Genomic DNA, 19,289 nt, shown 5'->3' with positions numbered 1-19,289 from the left:
TTACTACTTTAGAGTTTTTCAGAATTTCAAGTCTGAAATCCTCTGGAGTCTTGACTAAATTCCTTGCAAACGAATCAGTAACAGACACTGATGTGGTTAAAAATCTTGTAAACAGATTGGGTAAAAAGAAAACAAAGACAACAGGTGTAGAGAAGTTTTGTAACAAAGGTATAGTTCAAATGTCTAACAAAAAGTGGTCAAACTTTTTGTATAAAAACTCCCTGTAACGTTTAATGTAGACATGTAGACATATCATCTGAGGACAAGGAATACTTTGCTTAAACAGATAATTGTTTAGATTTGACATAATTGACAATTTAAAGACAGATTTGGAATAAATATGGGCATCCTATTAGAAAACTTTTGAGCATTATAGGTACATGTGGAACTTGATGATGCTTAAGGTAGGTTTCTAGGCCTACCTTAAGCATGAGAATTGGAGAAAACTCAAAATTAGCAAATTTTTTAGGTGCAGAACAGAGTTCATATGTACCACAGGCTCTAGTACATGTAAATTTCCTTGTTTATAAATTTGAAGGGATACGTACATTGTTAAATTTAGGCTTTTAAAATTCTTGTTTCAAAGAGCACCAGTAAATGTTTACTGGTGTGAACATTTACATGTACTTGGAGTACAGTTGTTGATTTACTATTTGCAGTAGAAGCAGGGGTGATAAACCTAACTTCATGTCCATGTAAAATGCAGTTTGTCAAGCTAGAATCTTACTTGCTTTGCATTTCCGTATTTCAGGTCAAATACCATCAGCAGTCAGTGTGTGAAAAACTTTGGAAGATCGCTTCTGGGTGGTTACTGTCATACATATATACCTGATCTAGTGCTGCATGGAATAAATAATGATGAAAAACTGAAGCAGTGTCTACTAGCAGATCTACTTCACGCGATGCACGTGAGTTAAAGTACTGTTCTGAGTCATAGCAGGAGTTGTGGTATTACTGAGATCTACAGAAGCAGATTATTTCAGTAGGTTTCTTTTTTACTTACCTATTCTGAACAGCCACACCTGCCAAGTCTTCCTTCTTGAAAGGTCTAAGCCCTTAATACATTATATGCAAAGCCTGTTCACACAAGAATCGTGTGCTTTCATTTATACTCTCTTAAGGCTTCTCTTCAAAGATAAACACAAGGAAGATTGTTTGCAACTTGAAGTGACAAGGAAAAAAAACCCTCAAGTGGCTTCTCTCTTCCATCACAATAGCAGACAGAATTACCTGTATTTCAGAAAAACAATATGCAAGTTGAAACATCATATTCTACCACTTGCATGTGTTGCAAGGGAGGTAAAGTCTTGTTGGGGCCTGTATGATACTAAACTGTAATAGAAATGACTGACTACAGAAAGTAATTGTCTTTGGATAGGAACTTTGCCATGTTCTTACTGTACTGTAAGTACTCCTAAACTATAAAATTTGTAACTAACCTTTCACTGAAATAACTGTCTGACCTCAATATGCAATTTAAAATGCTTATCTAGTAATTGCCTGCAGCTTCTCTATAGCAATTAAGAATCATCCTGCTGGCATGACTGCATGTAATATCCGACACAGTGATGTGTGGGCATGTAACTTCTTGAGACAACATCAGATTGGTCTCATATGGTGCTGTGTAACTTCACTGGTGGGTTACAAGTTACCTACGAGTCAGCAGCATGCCCTTGCAGCCAGGAGGGCCAGTGGTGTCCTGGTGTGCATCGAAAGAGTGTGGCCAGCAGGTCGAGGAAGGTGATCCTGCCCCCTCTACTCGGTCCTAGTGAGGTCACATCTTGGGTATTGTGTTCAGTTCTGGTCTCCACAGTTCAGAAAAGAGAAGGAGCTACTGGAGAGCAGCACCCAGTGAAGGTCCTCAGAGATGATTAGGGATCTGGAACATCTCTTATGAGGAGAAACTGCAGTAGCTAGGCCTGTTTAGTCTAGAGAAGAGGAGACAGGGAATCTCATTAATGCATATAAATATCTCAAAGGTGGGTCAAGAGTGATGTCAGACTCTTTTTGGTGGTGACAGTGACAGGACAAGTGACAGGACAAGGAGTAATGGCCATAAACTAAAATGCAAGAAGGTCCACCTCAACATGAGAAAGAACTTTACACTGAACGTGGCAGAGCACTGGAACAAGCTTTCCAGGGATGTTGTGGAGTCTCCCTCTCTGGAGGAAATCAAAACCCACCTGGACATGTTCCTGTGTCACCTGCTCTACAGGACCCTGCCTTGGTCAGGGGGTTGGCCTAGGTATCTCCAGAGGTTCCTTCCAACCCTAACTATTCTGTGATACCCTGTCCTTGATTCTGAATAGTAAAATCCCTCACATGTCTCTGAAACATTGAACATACTTTCACCATCACCGGATTAGTGTAATTATTATTCTCTTCATTTTGAAATAAATTTATCTTTTCAGGGTAGGTGGAATATGTGAAGAAAAATAAAATGGAGTAATGATTTGGAAGCATTAATTAGAACTAAATGCCTCAATCAAATTGGCAGTTAAGACCTGATCCAAAGTTGCTCAATATAAATCCTGTCACTGAAGCTGGTATTCCTTACAATTTTTTGAGATGCCTTTTGTTCCCCATTGGACATTGAATCACTTTCTTATTCCCTACTTCAGTGCGAATAAAAATTGAACCTCAAGCTGAGCTGTGGAAATGCATATGGAAGTGTCACATAATTGTATTTTGTTTCTGTTGCAGCATCCAGTGCTAGATGAGCCCATAGCAGAAGCTGTCTGCATTATTGCAGACACAGATAAATGGAACGTACAAGTAGCTACAAGCCAGAGAAAGATGATGGACAGTATGAAATTAGGCAAGGATGTTTTGGTTTCAAGTCAAGTATCCAGTTTATTGCAGTCTATTTTACAGCTTTACAAACTCAACGTCCCAGCTGACTTTGTAAGTATTTCCTTACTGCAGACTGAAGCTAATGAAAATGGTTTAGCTCAGGTGGCAGATGCAGAGTTTTGTATACAGTGTTGCTATATCAATGAACTAATGCCTGAAATAATGCAGAGTTATTACAATACATTGAAAAGAATCCATACTACAGTTCAGTAATGGATGCTGGTTTGGCTGTAATTTTATGTTTAATAGATCAAATTAGCGTTAACTACTTGAAAATATATGTGCCAAAACTCAGATTTTTTTTAGGCAATTTTAAGCGTTGTCCTCATGTGTTTGTTTAGGACTCTTAAATTTGGTTCTTTTTTTTTTTTTGTTTGTATGATTTCCACACTTCTTTTCTTTAAAATGTTGAAGTGTCTATTTACTTAAACCTGTTTCTGTCATACAACTTTCTATTCTTGGGCTTTCTATTCAACCCCATGCAGCGGATGCCTCTTCTCTCTGCTCTCCAAATAATTGTGCCTCTGTGCGTTTATCTGACCCTTCTATTTTGTGCAAATTTTAGCCATCCCTATCAGCAAAGGACTGTCTTGCTGATGTCTCTGTAGGATTAATGGGCTGAGACACCTGGGAGAACTGGTGGGTTGCAGCAGAGGATGTTTCTTTGTCATGTTGCCTACTCCCTGTCCCACAGCATCCTTTCCTGTCCTCGTTTGTTGTGGAGTTCATCAGAGCAAATCAGTAACACTGGCTTTGCTATTACAACAAAATTACCCACGAGTCTGACAGCAGTAATTGTAATGCAGTTTTTAATGCATGATTGTAGGTGAGGGGAGATGGAGTGGTTTTTTTTCAGAGGTCACTCCTTTAGCATCCAGTTAGCAGAATTGATCTGTCCTTCAGCAGTTAGCCTCGAGAAACTTTGTAGCAAACCTGTGTAATGACTGTGCCAGCAGATGGAAGGGAAAGATAGAGCTAAATACTGACAGCTGTAAGTAGTATTAGTTGGCACTGTTTTGGTAAAATTAGTAGTATTGATTGCACTGAGTTCTTCAAGTCAAGTGCTAGGGAAAATATGTGCACACATTTTTCAGTGTTGTCTTTGGATTCTTCTGGGCATCAAAAAATATTTGATTGAAATTACATCCTAACACTAGCACAGTCACATCTTAAATTCTGGCATTTTTAAACTGAACAGTTACTTCTGCAACTGAAGTGTTCTTTACAATGTTGCCTGGGGATTTGTGTATGCAATTTCTGTATGGTTTGGGAGGGGTCTGGAGGCAGAATGATTTTCAGATTTTTATTTGCTCTTTCTTACAAAAAGGAACAGTGAAGTGACAGTGCTAGTAGTTGATAAATTTTCTATAATTCGTGTTGGAGACACTTTGATCCTTCTGTTGGTGGATGGTGCAACTCTGCTAAAGCAGAACATCGGTGCATGGCAGTTAAGTGTTCTACTAAACTCTAGGGGGAGAAGTGTGACTTTTTTATTGTAGTGTTTCTATTGATTTAAATTTGGACAGAAACCATATGTACTGATGTACTAGTATCAGTCAGAGATGAGCATAATGCAGCATGTTTGAAGTTTCCATTAGCAGTGCACGTTTCTTTAGATGTTCAGATGAATAAGTATTTTTGGGTTTTTTTGGTACAACCGAAAACAAAACCGAGCTTGAGATCAGATGAAAGGCAAGCGGTGATATCTTTCTTTTGGCACTTCAGACTGGTAATAGTGCTGCAGAGAGCTTTGCAGTACACCCTGGTGAGAGGGAAGTGATGATTGCAACTGCTGCATTTCAGCAATATGCCAGAAGTTTTACCTGCACCTTTAAACTCATTTAAGCTACTCTTCTATTTTTAGAAGTAACTTGACTTTTTGACTTTTTTTTTCCATTTAGTCAATGAGAAAAACTACAAAGGAAGCTAACATTAAAAACAAAAGACCTCTGGAAGTTTTCAACAAAAGGGGTTCATGTACCGAGCTTGTGGGGAGAAATGTCTTTTGCTTCTTTGCAGGAGGAGCAGATAATATTATGTAAAGTCCCTCTTTTAAAATTATGTGTCATTCTTACTTGTTGCCTCACAACTTGGAAAAAAAAAAAATAGACCATAATCCTTTATACAAATACTGGAATTGAAATATATTGAACTGCTGCTTTGTGAATCATCTGCATGCTCCCCTGAACCACTGAGGAAGTGCTCATAGGCATTTTTTATTAGAGTTACCTGTAATGGAAAAGATAAGAATGCTTTCCTTTTGGCCAGAATCAGAAGTGTTATGATTATATAATGACTTGAGTGAAAATTTACTTGAAGCAAATAGAGCGAACTCCTGCCAAAAAGCTTTTGCCTTTCCTCCACTGGTATCAATTATTTTACTCTACTACCATGTAGCACATTTTTTAAAATGCGTCTCTTCATCTTCCATGATTAAGACTTGGTATTAGCTATTCAAAAATCATAAAAAATCTTCATCTTGCTCCAGACAATCAGAAAAATGCATGGTAGGCTACCTACAAGCCTGAGTCTATTTTTTTCATCATTATTTTGTTAATTAACAAAGCAGGTTTTACCAGACCTCATTTCTAATACTTATGGCTTTTATTCAATTCCAAGTACATGGGACAATGGCCTGAAGCTGTTTGCTGACACTGTTTCTAATTGCTGTCTACGCCTGCTGGATGATTATATGTTTGATAATGTGAGGTTCTGCATGCACTTCCTGCTTTCATCTCCTGGAGTTTAGAGAGCTGAACTAATTTAACTTTTTTGAAGTGGTCATCCTTATGAAAAGAAGAAATATATCAAACTGAATGTGCCTTTTGTCCTAGAACAAAATACCTGATAAGACATCTTACCTACTCTCCTTGTGAAGACATGCTAACTATTGATCTTGTCTTACCAAAATAACCCCTATTTCTCTTTGAAGCTGAAGTTCATCTGCTCTCTTGTAGTTGATGTATGAGAAGTTACCATGCATCACATGACTGTATTTAAAAATAATATGCATTTCTAGCATTCCACTGCTGAAAGAAAAGGGGTGTGATTAAATTGATGTTTCAACTTGAACTATTACCTTTTGGCAATCAGCATCAAATATTTAAGCAATTTTAAACTAGAAGTACCTAAAAATAATAAAAACAAAAGCCTAAAATGGATTTGTATCTTATCTGCTACAGTAAAGCTGTCGGTAAAATAATTATAATTTTTTGATGAATAAGGTGCTGGTGTCTTCCACCTTCTGAGTGTTAGTTTCTTGAATGGCATTAGAGCCTTAGAGCTAGAGTGATAATTTTAGGAACTGTTGGCTAAACTAAGTCTTTCAGAAAAATTGTATTGATGTGTAACAAAGACATCTTGATCCAAGAATTCTGGTTTGATTCTTAGTAAGGTGTTCTGAATGGTTTTGAACTCAGCTAAAACTGCTGAAGTCAGCAGAAACACAGTGGCTTGCTTTAGTGGAAAATGGATGTGCAGTTAGTGCAACAAACTGGCTGACCAGGGGAGCTGGAATGCCCCAGTTCTGTCAGGGGTTTCCTCTTTGTGGGATACCGTAACTTTTTTAATGTTTGTAGCACAGTTGTAACAAAGCCAATTGCCTCTTCTAGATGCTGAAATACAGATTTAGTTTACCTTCTAGCAAAGGTACAAGGTAAAGTGATATGCTTACATATCTGTAATGTTTGCATGCAATTGCTAAAGCCATTCTGAGGTTTTTGATCTGTGTTTACAGTGCATAATGCATCTTGAGGACAGACTACAAGAGATGTATCTCAAAAGCAAAATGCTTTCAGAATATCTGCGAGGACATACAAGAGTGCACGTAAAAGAACTAGGAATTGTACTGGGGTGAGTATTGCAGGTATCAGTCTTAACCACTGGCAAAAGCTGGGGCAGTTATTTTTCCTTTTCATTTGAATATTGACATCTTGTTCTCACAAGGACTTGCTTCATATTTAACAGTCTTTCATATGCCTAATAAGGTGTGAAAATAGGTTCTACTGAGCTATTGGGAAATCAGGAGGAGACATTTATACAGCAAGAACAAATTACCTGTTACTCTTAAATCTTCAGAATAAAGAAGGTTTGGATTTTGGTCATTAGAAAGTTATACATGCATTCATATGCACTCCCTTCTGTTGTGATCTCCTTAATGAAAACTTCATCCCAGCACATACTTTGGAATTTTTGGAAGGTTAGGTGGTACATTTGTATCTTGAGGGAAGAGAAGGTCTCAAAAAGCAGATGTAGGAAAACGAAGAGGTGTCCTCTTGGGCAGCTATCTCCTAATAATTGTACTTGATTGGCATATAACCTTGAGTGATGTGCCTGCTGACAGTAGAAAAGGGAGAAGAAGCAAATACACATTCTCAAGATGCTTTTTAGCACTGTAAATTAAATCTAATTAATCTTTTTCCAGACTATGCAGGATTTCCTATGCAGAAACGTAGCTGTAAATAATGGAAACCTGAAATAAGCACTCTTCTCAGTGCATGTGTATGTTTTAAATATATGTAAATATATAAGTAGATCCTGGCCTCTGAGCAGCTTCATGTTTAGAAATGGCTGGAAACTGACCAATGCGTTTGAGAGACATTCCTTGAACTGATACTGTGTAATAATTAGTAATTCCAGTTTTTGGTCATTTTTGGTAAGAAAGTGCTACGATATAGTGAACTGAGTTATATTCAAAACCTGAAATGCATAGTCTTCTGTAAGCTGATACTTAGTACTTTCTTAAACTGAGCTTATTGGTACCTACTGACTGGGAAGACTACAAGCTAAGGCTCATAGCTTAGCAAATAACTAAAAGGTTTTTTTATTTAAACTACAAAAGATTATATAGCACAGAATGTAATACTGTCTTTTGACTTAAATGGTAGCATACTTCTTGATTTTAAACCTACTCCTGATTATTACCTACCTTCACTGGTATGTTATGAGTAATGGCAATAAATAATAATTAAACAATGAACTTACACTTCCAGTTTCTTTAAAGTGAATGAAAAATATCTTCTTGTGTTTCACTTGTGAAGGTGACTGTATATTTTAAAGTCTGTCTCTCTTTTTTTTTAATTCCTAGGATTGAATCCAATGACTTGCCTTTGTTGGCTGCTATAGCAAGTACTCATTCCCCATATGTTGCTCAAATACTCTTATAAATTAAACTCTCAGGATAGTCATTCCCTTAAAGTAAAATTAAGAAAAGGGGAATGTTGAATGAAGAACAGAGGTGCCAAACACTGGTAAAGGTGAGCACTGAGGAAAGCAGGTGATGACTGTACATTCTACCACCTTCCGATTCTGATTTCAACAGGATGTTTTATCGGAGGACTTCAGTTTACATAACGTCAGAGGCATTCAGGTTTTTCTTACAATCTCACTTCTGACTTAAGAAAGAGACTGCATCCTTGTATTTTATTTTTATTCAGAGGACAAAAGTTAACACTATGTGGCAGACCAGGAACTGCCATCCAAAACGCTGCTCAAAACCATGAAGTACCAGTCAAAAGAACAAGTGGGTTAGAATGGATTTTGTAATACTATGCTTGTGAGTGTGGCGTGGTGTATGTTTCTTTGCTGGGGAGGAGGAGGAGCTGTAAACTCTGTATATAGCATTCCCATACGCAAGTGTATTAGGTGGGATGTGATCTTCTTGCGGAGCATACGCGTGATTTTGTATAGTAGAAGTGATGGGCTCGGAACAAGGAACCTGGATTCAGCAGCCAAACGTTAGGTGGAAATGGAGGTGTGCGTGAGGTTGATGTGACTTTTCGTTTTAAGGACAAGAGGCTGAGAGCTGTGACTGCTTCTGTTTTAACGAGGAGGCATTCAAATGGGCCCATGGTTAGAGATGGAATGGAATGGACTTCCAAGATAGGGATTTTGGGGGAAAGCCTTATGGAACTTCTGCTACAAGTTTACATTTGTTGCTGATGCAACTTTAATAACTCTTGAGTTGCTGTATGACTGTAGTCCTGGGAACTAAACCTGTGTCTTGGTGTCATCAAGTATCACCATCTCCAAGGAGTATGAATCTGAAAACCTTCTGAATGATGCCAGTGCTGTCAGCACGTGTCCGTGCACACATACACCAAGCCATTGGCACAAACTGAAGACAATCCTATTGGGGAAATAAAAGACAACAAAAAACCCCCACCAAACCTTGAGTCAAAAGTATTACTTTTTTCCAACTTACAAGTTGTCAATCTCAGTAGGAATAAAAGAGGAACATTGTTTGAAGTAAAATGAAATGTAGGGGACAAACCCCAATATTTGATATTACAATGAATGTTTGCAATTACTCTTTTTGATTCTACAGAAATCTTGAACTATCATCCAGGTGCCTTTCCTTAATAGGTTAACTACTCTTGACACCAGAAACTACTTCTCCACTAGTTGATACTGGCCTTTGGTGTTTCTAGAAAGCAAAATAAAATTTTGTATTTCACTGTTTTCATGTGGTTGATTAAAATGAATGTAAAAAAATGCTTTTTTTTCATCAAGCACTGTTAAGCTGGATATAAAACTACGGACCAGACTGAGGAGAGAACAAAGGATCAAAGCATTCTTAAACAAAAAACTCGATGTTGGACTGTTCTGTTGTGAGCCACTGTGAATGCAGTGTCTGAAACTGTCATCTTGCAAGCAGATTGCTGGCAACACAATTGCTTGAAAATAGTGAATTCTTATAAGAAACTCTTGGTCACCAGTTGTGAGTTCTCCTTGATGATTACAGATTTTTAACACTGAAGGGACACACTTTTACTGCAAGTGTTTTTATTTCCTACTACCTTGATGTTTGGACTTTTCTACAGTAAACTTTCAATGATTTGAAATAATGAAATGTGCATATTGTGAATTGTTTAAATGTGATGGGGGTCTTGATTAACCTTGTGTTGCTTTTTGAGGGATATAGGTAGACTGAACTACTGTGAAAAGAGGTTGTTTCCACGTGGAGGGATACTTAATATTCTGATAACACTTCTAAAGCTGTTCCTTCTATGCTGGTTTTCTGACCTGACATTCCAAATGTTACTTTTTATTGCATTTTCATACTTCTCCCTAGTATTCTGCCTAAAAAGGCTAAAATATTTCTATGGTTCAGGTTTTCTCCTTCTTGTAGTTAAGGAGACTTCTCTTGTCTCTGGATATCTGCTGGAAAGTAAACTGACCTCTGCATATAGCTTGTAGCAGATACCGCTTTCTATTTCACAAGGTTTAAGACAAAGTAAGAACCATAGAGCAAGACACATATTCCTAAACTACTCTTTTGATGGAGAACGTGTGCATGTGTAAGACTATGAAACTGCTTCCCCTGAGTGTATATAGGAATCCTCATGTATTTTCTCTATTTCATGTCACTCTTAAATAGTAGCTGAGATCATTAGAAGTCAATTCCAGTTCTTTAAAGTATAAGTTGGGTTTTTATCTGACCAGACACTGACGATTCTTCCAAGAAATAGAAGCTAATGTAGAGATGTGCTTTTGTTATCACAGAGTGTACTAAAGAAGTCAGAGGTCAGTAGACATTCAGTGATTTCAATATAAATACCATAGTCAGTAATACCTGATTTTACTACATCAACTACTAAGAAAAATTTTTTTTTTAAAATCTGCCCTTCGGCAAGAGATCGATTAACCTTATGGTGGCACGTGAGCCGATGGTCAAAAACACTTGGATTTTCTTCAGCCCAGGCTAAAACTTTATAGTTCTTGCTGCTTTCTCTAACATTTTGCTGCTCTTCAGAAATTACACGTTGAACTATCTTATTCTTACAGTTTTAGTTTTAGGGGAAAGAAAATTCAAAATGAAAGCTCTTTATTACCTTTAAAAGGCTTTACACAGATGAAAGCTAATTATATATTTCCCCCTCCACCAAACGTACTACCTCAGTTGACAGGATTCCACTTTCTAGGGCTTTTTTTTTTTGACTCAAAGTCTTTAACTTGTTTTCAGTAGCATCTTGATGTTTATGTAAATTGGTGTGGCATGACAGGGCAGTAAGTATTTACAGATGTGGTTTTTAGACATTTTTAGGGCATGTTTCTGGTTTTATTTTAATAGGATGAAAAGTGATATGAATGTACAGATGTGTTAAAAATTGATAATGTAGCTTAATTTTCAAATATTCCAAAGTTGTTTTTATCAGTATTATGTAGGTTTTTTGTAAACTTAAATACATACTTTCTTGGTTAAGTGGGAGTGCACAGTCTTTCCAAAATCCCACATAATTGCCGTTTACACAGTGAAATTTAAAGAATGTATGCTATTCTTTCAGGCAAGACTAAGCAGAGGGGAGAAATAAACTGCTAAATTGTAGTGTTTAAGCTAAATGAATTCTTTAACCCCAAACGATACCAAGAATTAAACATTTTAATTTAAGTAGGTACTCTCTGAACTAACATATACAATTTTCTTCTGCCCCAAAAAAACTAATAGGCACTGATTCTGTAATTCACTTTTCAAATAGCATCCTCCAGAATTCTAGATTGATCTTCCCCACTCCCTACTACTGTATGCATCTTTACTCTTGAAGTCAAAAACTCTTTTTAGATGCACCAAATTCTTGTATATAAGGTTTAAGCAAAATGATCACTTACCCCCAACTATAACTTCAGTTAAAAGGATCCAAATAAAAATCAAGTCTGAACTACTGAATATAGTCTAGACTTTTTTTTTTTTTTTTGAGGTCAAATGAGCTAATTTGACATACATAGCAGGTTTTTCATAGTAGAAAAAAATGTGTGTTGCTGTTGCATGTTTGGAGAACATAGGCTTTTTTAGGAATGACTGAATACCAATGTCAAACTACATGGGTTTTTTTCTTATAGTTGTTCATGTACGCTATCATTTTGGTCTATTTCTTTGCGGCATTTGGTGCAATAAACTTTCTGAAATCAATGTAAGTGGTATTTGGTATCTTCCTTTTTAAAACTTCTGAAATTGCTGTTATTGTTGTAGCTGAGGTCTAAACGCACATGAACCTTCAATAACCCATTAGCAGAGTATGTAACTTGCAAGAAGTGTCTGACAGGAAGACTCCACAAAATTTGGAACCTGATTTAACCCTTTTAGCATCTTTGGAAGCTTTACTCCACTTATATGTAACAAGAGCTCTTATAGTGTGAAAAATAATGGCAAAAAATAATGGAAAATGAAGACACTGACTGTTGGAATGGGTCCTGTGGAGTTTCTACACCCTTATGTGGCTGGCACTTAGCTCTTTTCATAAGCATTTGAGCTGCCTGAAAAATGTGTCACTATTAGGTAAAATATTCAATTTTTGAAATTGCTCATCCAAATGGGAATGAGTGACACCTTGTGTCTGCTAAATGATGAAGTTTAGTTTAAAATAAAGAGGTCATCAATTTCCCTCTTAAGTCTCCACAACCTGGCTTTCTCTTCAGTATCCTGCAGCTTACTGGAAAATCCTTATTTAGAAATAAAAAAGATGAGCTGATCAACTGTAATTATGCTTGAACATCTTTGAGCAGGTCTGAATTACAGTCTGATTTGTTGGGTGTAAGCACTTCCTACCTGTAGACTGAAATGTTTGAGGTTTGCTTGTTGGTCGGGCTAACAAGGTTTGGATGTAAGACGAAAAACCCAGGAACTTTGGCTTTTGATGGTGAGGAGAAAACCCAGTTACCCTATCCAGCCTTTTCTCCTGTCGTACTAGCTACATCTGCAAGTTTTGCCTTGCTCTGTTGTGCCATGAATCCTGTGTAGCCAGGTGAAGCATGTTTGCAATAGGAAAAAGAAAAAAAAAGGCTGCTGCTGTGTTAACAAGTTGAGTTTGTCTCAAAGGGGCAAGGGAAGAAATGGTACCCCTCAGCTAGGAACAGAGAAGGACTCAGATTACTCCAGCTGCTGATGTCTTTGATACTTGTGAACCATTGGACTTAGTAGTTTGCGTGGGTTTTCCACCCAGGCTTTGTGAGACTCTGTGAAATTCCTCTGCTCTGGTTCCACTAATTAAAAAAAAAAAAAAATGTAGTTAAGCTGTTGGTCATCAACTGGTTGAATTTCTTTCTCAAGGGCATTTAGCCAGTGTCTCAGAATCTATATGTTTGGGGTGGTGGCAGGTTAGGAAGAAGTAGGGATGGAGGCTGACAGGTATGAAATGGCCAAACACTGGGAAAGGGTGGAGACCTGCATTAATAAATACTTACGTGGCTGAGAGGGCTGCCACAGAGCTTTTAGGACAGACACCTGCAAAGGAGAAAATAGTACCTAGATTTGAAAAATTCTGAAACTCTGCGCTCAGATTCCATGATTTGTTCAAAAGATGTGACTTGAAATAATACAAATATTAATAGTGATTGGTAGTGTTTAGTGATTGGTACTGTTTTCCTGCTTATAAAGGGATTCTCCTCATATGTAAAAAGGATTTCAAGGCTACAGCAGTGAACATGAACTATATCACACAGTAACTAAGTCTTGTACCAAAATTCTGCCAGGTTTTCTTTCATCTGTAAATGAAAAGTTATATAGCAAAGCTTTATGCTGATCATCCATGCACCATATTCTTTGGATTTCTATACTTATATGCTTGAAGAGATCAGGACTAAGCATACGAAACAGGATTTTGAGTATAAAGGACATTGAGCCAAGTGATAAACCATAAGACTGTGACCTATAAGGCTCCTGATCCCATATAAAATTATCTTAAGTGGACACATGCTAGTAATCCGCAAGCTGGAAAATTACTCCTATAATAGTTGCAGTTAGATGTCTGTCTGACACAATTCCAAAACTAAAACAGTTTAGGCAGTACAAGTAGAGTAGAACTTTGTCTCAAAATCCTAAAGGTCAACACATGGCTGAAGGGCTTATAGTGACAGTCAAGCACTCAAAAATACATGTAATCTCATAAACTGGATTTTTTCCGTTTGAAACTACAAGAGAGATTCCACTGTGATCTGACAAAATGGTGTTTGAGAGAGAGCAGACTGCCCTGAGAAATGAGTTTCTCACCAAGGAGTAAAGCTCCCACTTCTAGGAGCAGAGAAACATTCGTGAGTGTGGAAATATGAAGTGATACTTAGGTCTGCTTGAGATCTTCCCATATAGGGGGTTTATTTCTGATAAAAGTAGCATAGGGTCAAGGGTTTGGGTATTTTGGCTCACAAAGATGTTTTGCCTTCTGTTGAGTTGAATTCCAACCCTCCATATAACAAAATTGTTACAAACATGTCCCTAATGTTACTATTTGAGCTTTATTTTGCTGCCTTATCTCCTTGTCCCTAGGTAAAATGAGCCTGTGTAGTTTTCTTTTATGTGTGTCATATAAATGTTTTCAATTTTTATTTTCTACAGTATTGCGTCACTTTTTTCTTTTTCTTTTTAAGATCTGCACCGTCCCTGTTAGCCTCAAGATGGACAAATCTCCTAAAGTTATTCACTTCAGCTTTGAACAGTATAGGGGTTTTGAATTGAACTTTTTTTGCTGAATTATTCCCTACAACATGTGTTTGACCTTCAAACACAGCTGCTTCATAAGCAATTTGAAATTAAAAATCCCATTTCCAAACCATCCCATCACATCCTCCTGCCCTCTTTAAGGGACTGGCTTGTACAAGTTCACTGCAGTCATAGTGCAAGCACTGTAGTTCTTTAAAGGTTTGTTTCTAATAGAGAAATTATGCCTTAACTTTTGATTTGGGAAGCAGAATTTCCTGGGATTCCCACATCATTGCAGCCCATTTGCTGCATGGGTTAAGAAAACCTCCGTTGCCTGAACCCCAGGCCAGCCTAGTCCTGCATTGTGGCCTTGTTGGTCAGGAATATTGGCAGCAGGCTGCCTGGTCGGGGGATAAAACAAAAATGGAGTTAGCACTGAGGGAAAGTTAACATTTTTCCTTTGCCCTGCTGTTTACCACAGTTACAGTTCTGGCAATCTCCTGTCAGGGTTTGATATCCCTAACATGGAAAGGGTGACTGAATCCAAAGGCTTGTTGAGCAGGGTCCTCTGGATGCTGACCTATTGCCATTGCCAAAGCCAGCGATGGACTGACCTGTGCCAGTTCAGCACGGCTGGGGACATAACTTAGCCACCAGTGTTCCAGGTGAGTTTGTCAGGCCTCTGGTATTTTAACCATTTGTGTTAGCCCTAGCCACGGCCTCACCCCAAAGGGAGACAGCTGCCTCTGGTTTTCCATGTGCCATTTTCTTCCCACAAGAATGCGGTAGCCTCTCCTGTTGCTCAGTAGTGGGTAAACACCAAAAGCAAAAGATGCAGAGCCCATCTGTCACGTTGCTAAATAAATTCCGAGTCTCACAGGTAATTCGTTGGTTGATGGGAGTGGTTGGAGAAGTAGCTGTGCGTTATTATATGCTTGAATTAAATAAGCTCTGGTGGCTTCCCAAGTGTGAGTGCCGATGTTCTTGATATATAGGCAAGCTGGTAATTAGAGAATGCTGTTCTTGTCTTCACAAGGCTTCCTCTCCTGAGCCTTGTGATATTTAGACTATGTTGCTGCGAAGGACCTAATCTAACTAGTTCATCTCTGGGATCATACTAAACTTTACAGGGAAGCTGACTCTTCTCCACCCTCCCTTGCTTCACGTCAAATTAGTATTCTCTCTTTTCTCGTAAATATACAAAGGTTTTTCTGCATGTCTATTTTTGTGGCCAGCAACTGCTCCACCAGCCCTAAAAAAAATCTGGCATGGACTTAGTAATTATTGCTAAGAAGATTTCAGATCTTGGTCTGGTTGGAGAGCTGAGAGCCGAAGGGTCCCATCCCAGGAGGCAAAGCGCTTCCAGCAGGGGTCCCTGAAAATTGCTGTCTCAATGAACCCAAGCGGCGATGTGTGCACCTGCAGGTTGTCTCGCTGCTAGTTGTTGAGTGTTGCTAAGTGTCAGTCTTTCCTTAACAACTGGGGACTGTGCTAAAAAGCACGAAGATGAACTTGTTAGTAGTCTGGGGTGAAGCCTCTGCACCATCAGACTGCCCTTCGCCAGGGTAACACTTCCAATAGCTTGATGCTGGTCGGCTGCCAAAGTGCACGGTACTACCCTTCTTAGAGCTGTGATGCTGAGCTGGGTTGCATTGTAGTTGAGGTTGAAATATGACTGAACTTTACAGTGGGGTGGAATTGCTCAAGGTAAATGCAGTTTTACATGCTCTGTGATAATGTACAGCATAGAGGATCCTGATAGCACAGCTTGTCAGTGTAGCACAGCACTATGCAGCAATACTGCGATCGTCTCTGGATTCACTAAACCTATTTCTAGTCACTCTGTAGCACATTCTTAATCTCTGTACCATGCTGAGTAGACCACACTGATTAACCATTCCTGATTCTTGACTAAGCTTTGGCTGGTGGCAGGTTGGGAAATTTCACCCTGTGTCTGTGGCTCATCGTGAAATCAGCTCCTGTTTGTTTTCTCAGCATTCTGGTAATTATCACCATTCAATTACAGAGGGATGAGGTGACTGGCCAAAGGTATGCAGGGATACTGTGTCAAAGGTTAGTACCTGATCATCTGAGTCCATCATGCCACCATCATGGAACAGTCCTACTGGCCAAGCTTGGATGAGGGCATGTGTACATCTCCCTTTTCCCTTCCTGGCAATTGCTTTAAAGAATCATAGTGTCTGACATTCAGACAAACCTCTTTGTGAAAGAAAGGAAGGGAAAATGTGTGCTCATTCTTATATACTGTGTACAATTAAAATTGTGCCTATAAGGCTATTTTAGCTGAAAGTATCTGCCACATGGATTCTGCCAAATGTATTTTGGTTTTCTGAACACCTGCTTCTTTGCTGTTATGCATCTTTATTTTTTGCTTGAGATGCATGAATTATGTGGGAAAAAGTAACTCATGACAAGCAGCTGAGCAACACTTTGGAAGAAATAGCAGGAGTCAGTAACCACCCAAAAGAAGTGCTAGTTTTCGGAAAAATACAGGCAGAAGTGAAAGATCAAAGTCTCTGAGCGAGTTTCTTGTTTGAGGCAGTGGGAAGGTGTTACAGACAAGCGTGTGGAATGTACAAGATGTTAACTTACTCCTTCACAGAAACAGCTTATGTGCTAGTTTGTACTCGTTGGTGTGCAGGTATCTGTAATGAATGTTGTGCTGTGGTAATGCAGCATGTTTATATCTGGCCATTTTAATATGGAAAATAGTGATCTAATGCAGTTTTGCTTGGAAGTATGCATATGGGCTGAAATACTTTAATGAGTGTTATGGCTCTAAACTATGTGAAAGGATAGGGGCGGGAGGAAATAGAAGAAGGAGCAAAACAGTAAAATTATGGGTCATAAATGCCTTTTGACTCTGTTATCAGTGTCTGAGTTCCTGACTCAGCCTTGGTGCTGCTTGTTTTAATCCATGTGGTGGGAATCCGAAGATGAAAAGCAACCATGACCAGACAGGATGTGACTGTCATTCTCTAAGGGGATAAATTGCCATGGCAATCCTGGCTGTTGCTGTTGGGGAGCTGACTGATTTTGGCCAGCTGCTAGGTAGCTGGAGATGGTGAATCCCCTTGGGGATAAGGTGCATTTTGGATAATTAGACAAGCGTGCAAACTGTTTCTCAAAACAAAGGCCGTTAAATGATTTCTTTCTGCTGCTTGAGATTAAGTAGTGGCTCTTGTTGTAAAAGTGAGTGCCTGAGGGGCACCACCAGTTTCTAAAGGACAGCAAATGCCAAACCAAATTGGAGGCTGAGTTTTGTCCACCTGTCAAGGGGAAGAAATGCGAGGTTTGACAGCAGGAGAAAGAGAAGGCTGGGCGCCTATTATAGGAGGGAATAGTATTTATAGAATCCTTGAATTGTTTGGGTTGGAAGGGACCATTGAAGGTCTTCTAGCTCACCCCTGTCCTACAATGAGCAGAGAGATCTTCAACTAGATCAGGTTGCTCAGAACCCTATCCAACAAATAAAAACAGTAATTTGGTCTTTGAGCTCATGATAAGGGTGAAGTTGAGTCTCTGAGCAAGTGCAAGGGAAATGGCTGTAGCAGGGAAGAGGACAACAGGTCTGCCCCTTTCAGCATAGTCTGCCTAAAGCAGTGATCAAATGGGAATTTTGAGCACTGAGTTTCACATTAGTTAAGCAAGCCTGTCCGCTGCTGATCCCTTGTGTTTACTTGAGGAAATATACCCTTACCTAGCTGCTTGCAGTAGGGGTCAGATGAGAGCTGCTACTGTGATACCTCGAGAATCTGTAGCCAGGTGTTAACGATGAGAGGGAGAAGCATGACTCCCCCTTCCAGCATCGCCTACCCATTACTTCAGCTTAGCTGTAACATGAAAACTGCACCCTGAAGGACTGGTGAAGTTACAGAGCTACAGCTGGCTGTAATACCGAAACACGTGCTTTGTGGGACCGGTGCCAATCCAATTCTCCTTTTCCCCAGCTGCAGTTAGTGTAAAAGCTGGTTTCAGATTGCTTGCCTAGCTCTAGATTGGCATCAAATAGCTCAGCTTTGCAAACCCTATTACTGTTCGTAGTATGTTCTATTGGACCTGATTGTTATTCTATCGGAGACTGTCAAAGGTAACTTATTGAAATAAATCCCAATTGCTCCCTTCCTCACCACTGAAGCTCCCTGTGAAGCTTGCTGTCAGTATTTCTGACCTTAATACCTCTCTAAGAGGAGGTGTAACTCCTGCAAAATGGCAGAATGTATTCATTCTGATTCCAGTTTTTTGCCTCTGCTCCCTGACCGTTACGGAGCAGTCAGGGATGTGGGGCTGGCAGTGGGCATCAGTGGGAGAAGGAACCACTCCAGCCGAGTATCTCCCACAGCTGTGAACGCTGCAGAAGGGCATTGTGTTGCTCTTGTTTCCTTCAAGAGTGGAGTCCCTGTTCTGTGTGAATTATGAGCACAGTTGTCAGTGCTCCAAGCACCGGCGAAGGAAGCTGCTGATAAATTAGGTGCAGTAGCAGCAGCTGCAAAATCGTTGTCCTGCTGGCTGGGGAAAGGCAAAGTCATCAGAGAATTAAGATGAACTGCTAAGCACATTTTGCACTCAGAAGGCAGTTCCATAGGAATTAAAAGGAAAACAGTGCCATATAGAAGTTTTTCTAACTTCTGCTGCAGCTACAGCTGTTGTTCTTCAGGCCTAATATTCCTTCATGCAATGAACTGCCCCCACACAGCTTCTTCAAATAGGATCAAAAGGGTCAGCTGGAAAAATCCATAAAGAGGTGAAACAATTCAAAGAAGAATGCAAAGGCTTTGAGAAATGGCTGCTTGGAAATCAAGGTCAAATCATACCTTAATAGCTAAGAGTACACCCAGGAGTTCAGCTATCTTAAATCAGACCCTAAGGATCATGACTGGGTAGAAGACAAGAGTCCACATCTTTTTAAACCCCTGTCTTGTGCATAACAGAATAAGAAAATGCTGTCTTCCTCTTTCAGAGCTTTATTTGCTCACATGAGGCTGACACTTCACAGTAGCCATCC

General features: G+C 39.2%; 1 protein-coding gene across 4 annotated transcripts in view; it reads left to right on the top strand.

Moving 5' to 3' along the window:
- The window catches only part of FNIP2 (folliculin interacting protein 2), a 49,023-nt gene extending 37,262 nt beyond the window's left edge, over positions 1–11,761 (top strand). For all 4 annotated transcript variants that reach the window (XM_027882850.1, XM_027882848.1, XM_027882847.1 and 1 more), the window contains 4 exons: positions 752–908; positions 2,704–2,904; positions 6,590–6,705; positions 7,940–11,761. In XM_027882850.1, coding sequence (XP_027738651.1) covers positions 752–908; positions 2,704–2,904; positions 6,590–6,705; positions 7,940–8,018 — 553 coding nt within the window. In that variant the 3' untranslated portion in view covers positions 8,019–11,761. The remainder of the gene's footprint in view (positions 1–751; positions 909–2,703; positions 2,905–6,589; positions 6,706–7,939) is intronic.
- The last annotated feature ends 7,528 nt before the right edge of the window (positions 11,762–19,289 follow it).

The sequence above is a fragment of the Empidonax traillii genome, unplaced genomic scaffold (assembly GCF_003031625.1).
Source record: "Empidonax traillii isolate 1590-97213 ecotype Southwest subspecies unplaced genomic scaffold, ASM303162v1 scaffold112:size1231168, whole genome shotgun sequence".
Taxonomy (NCBI): Eukaryota; Metazoa; Chordata; class Aves; order Passeriformes; family Tyrannidae; genus Empidonax; species Empidonax traillii.
The sequence above is the reverse complement of the archived record's forward strand: the minus strand, read 5'-3'. Positions and strand labels throughout refer to the sequence as shown.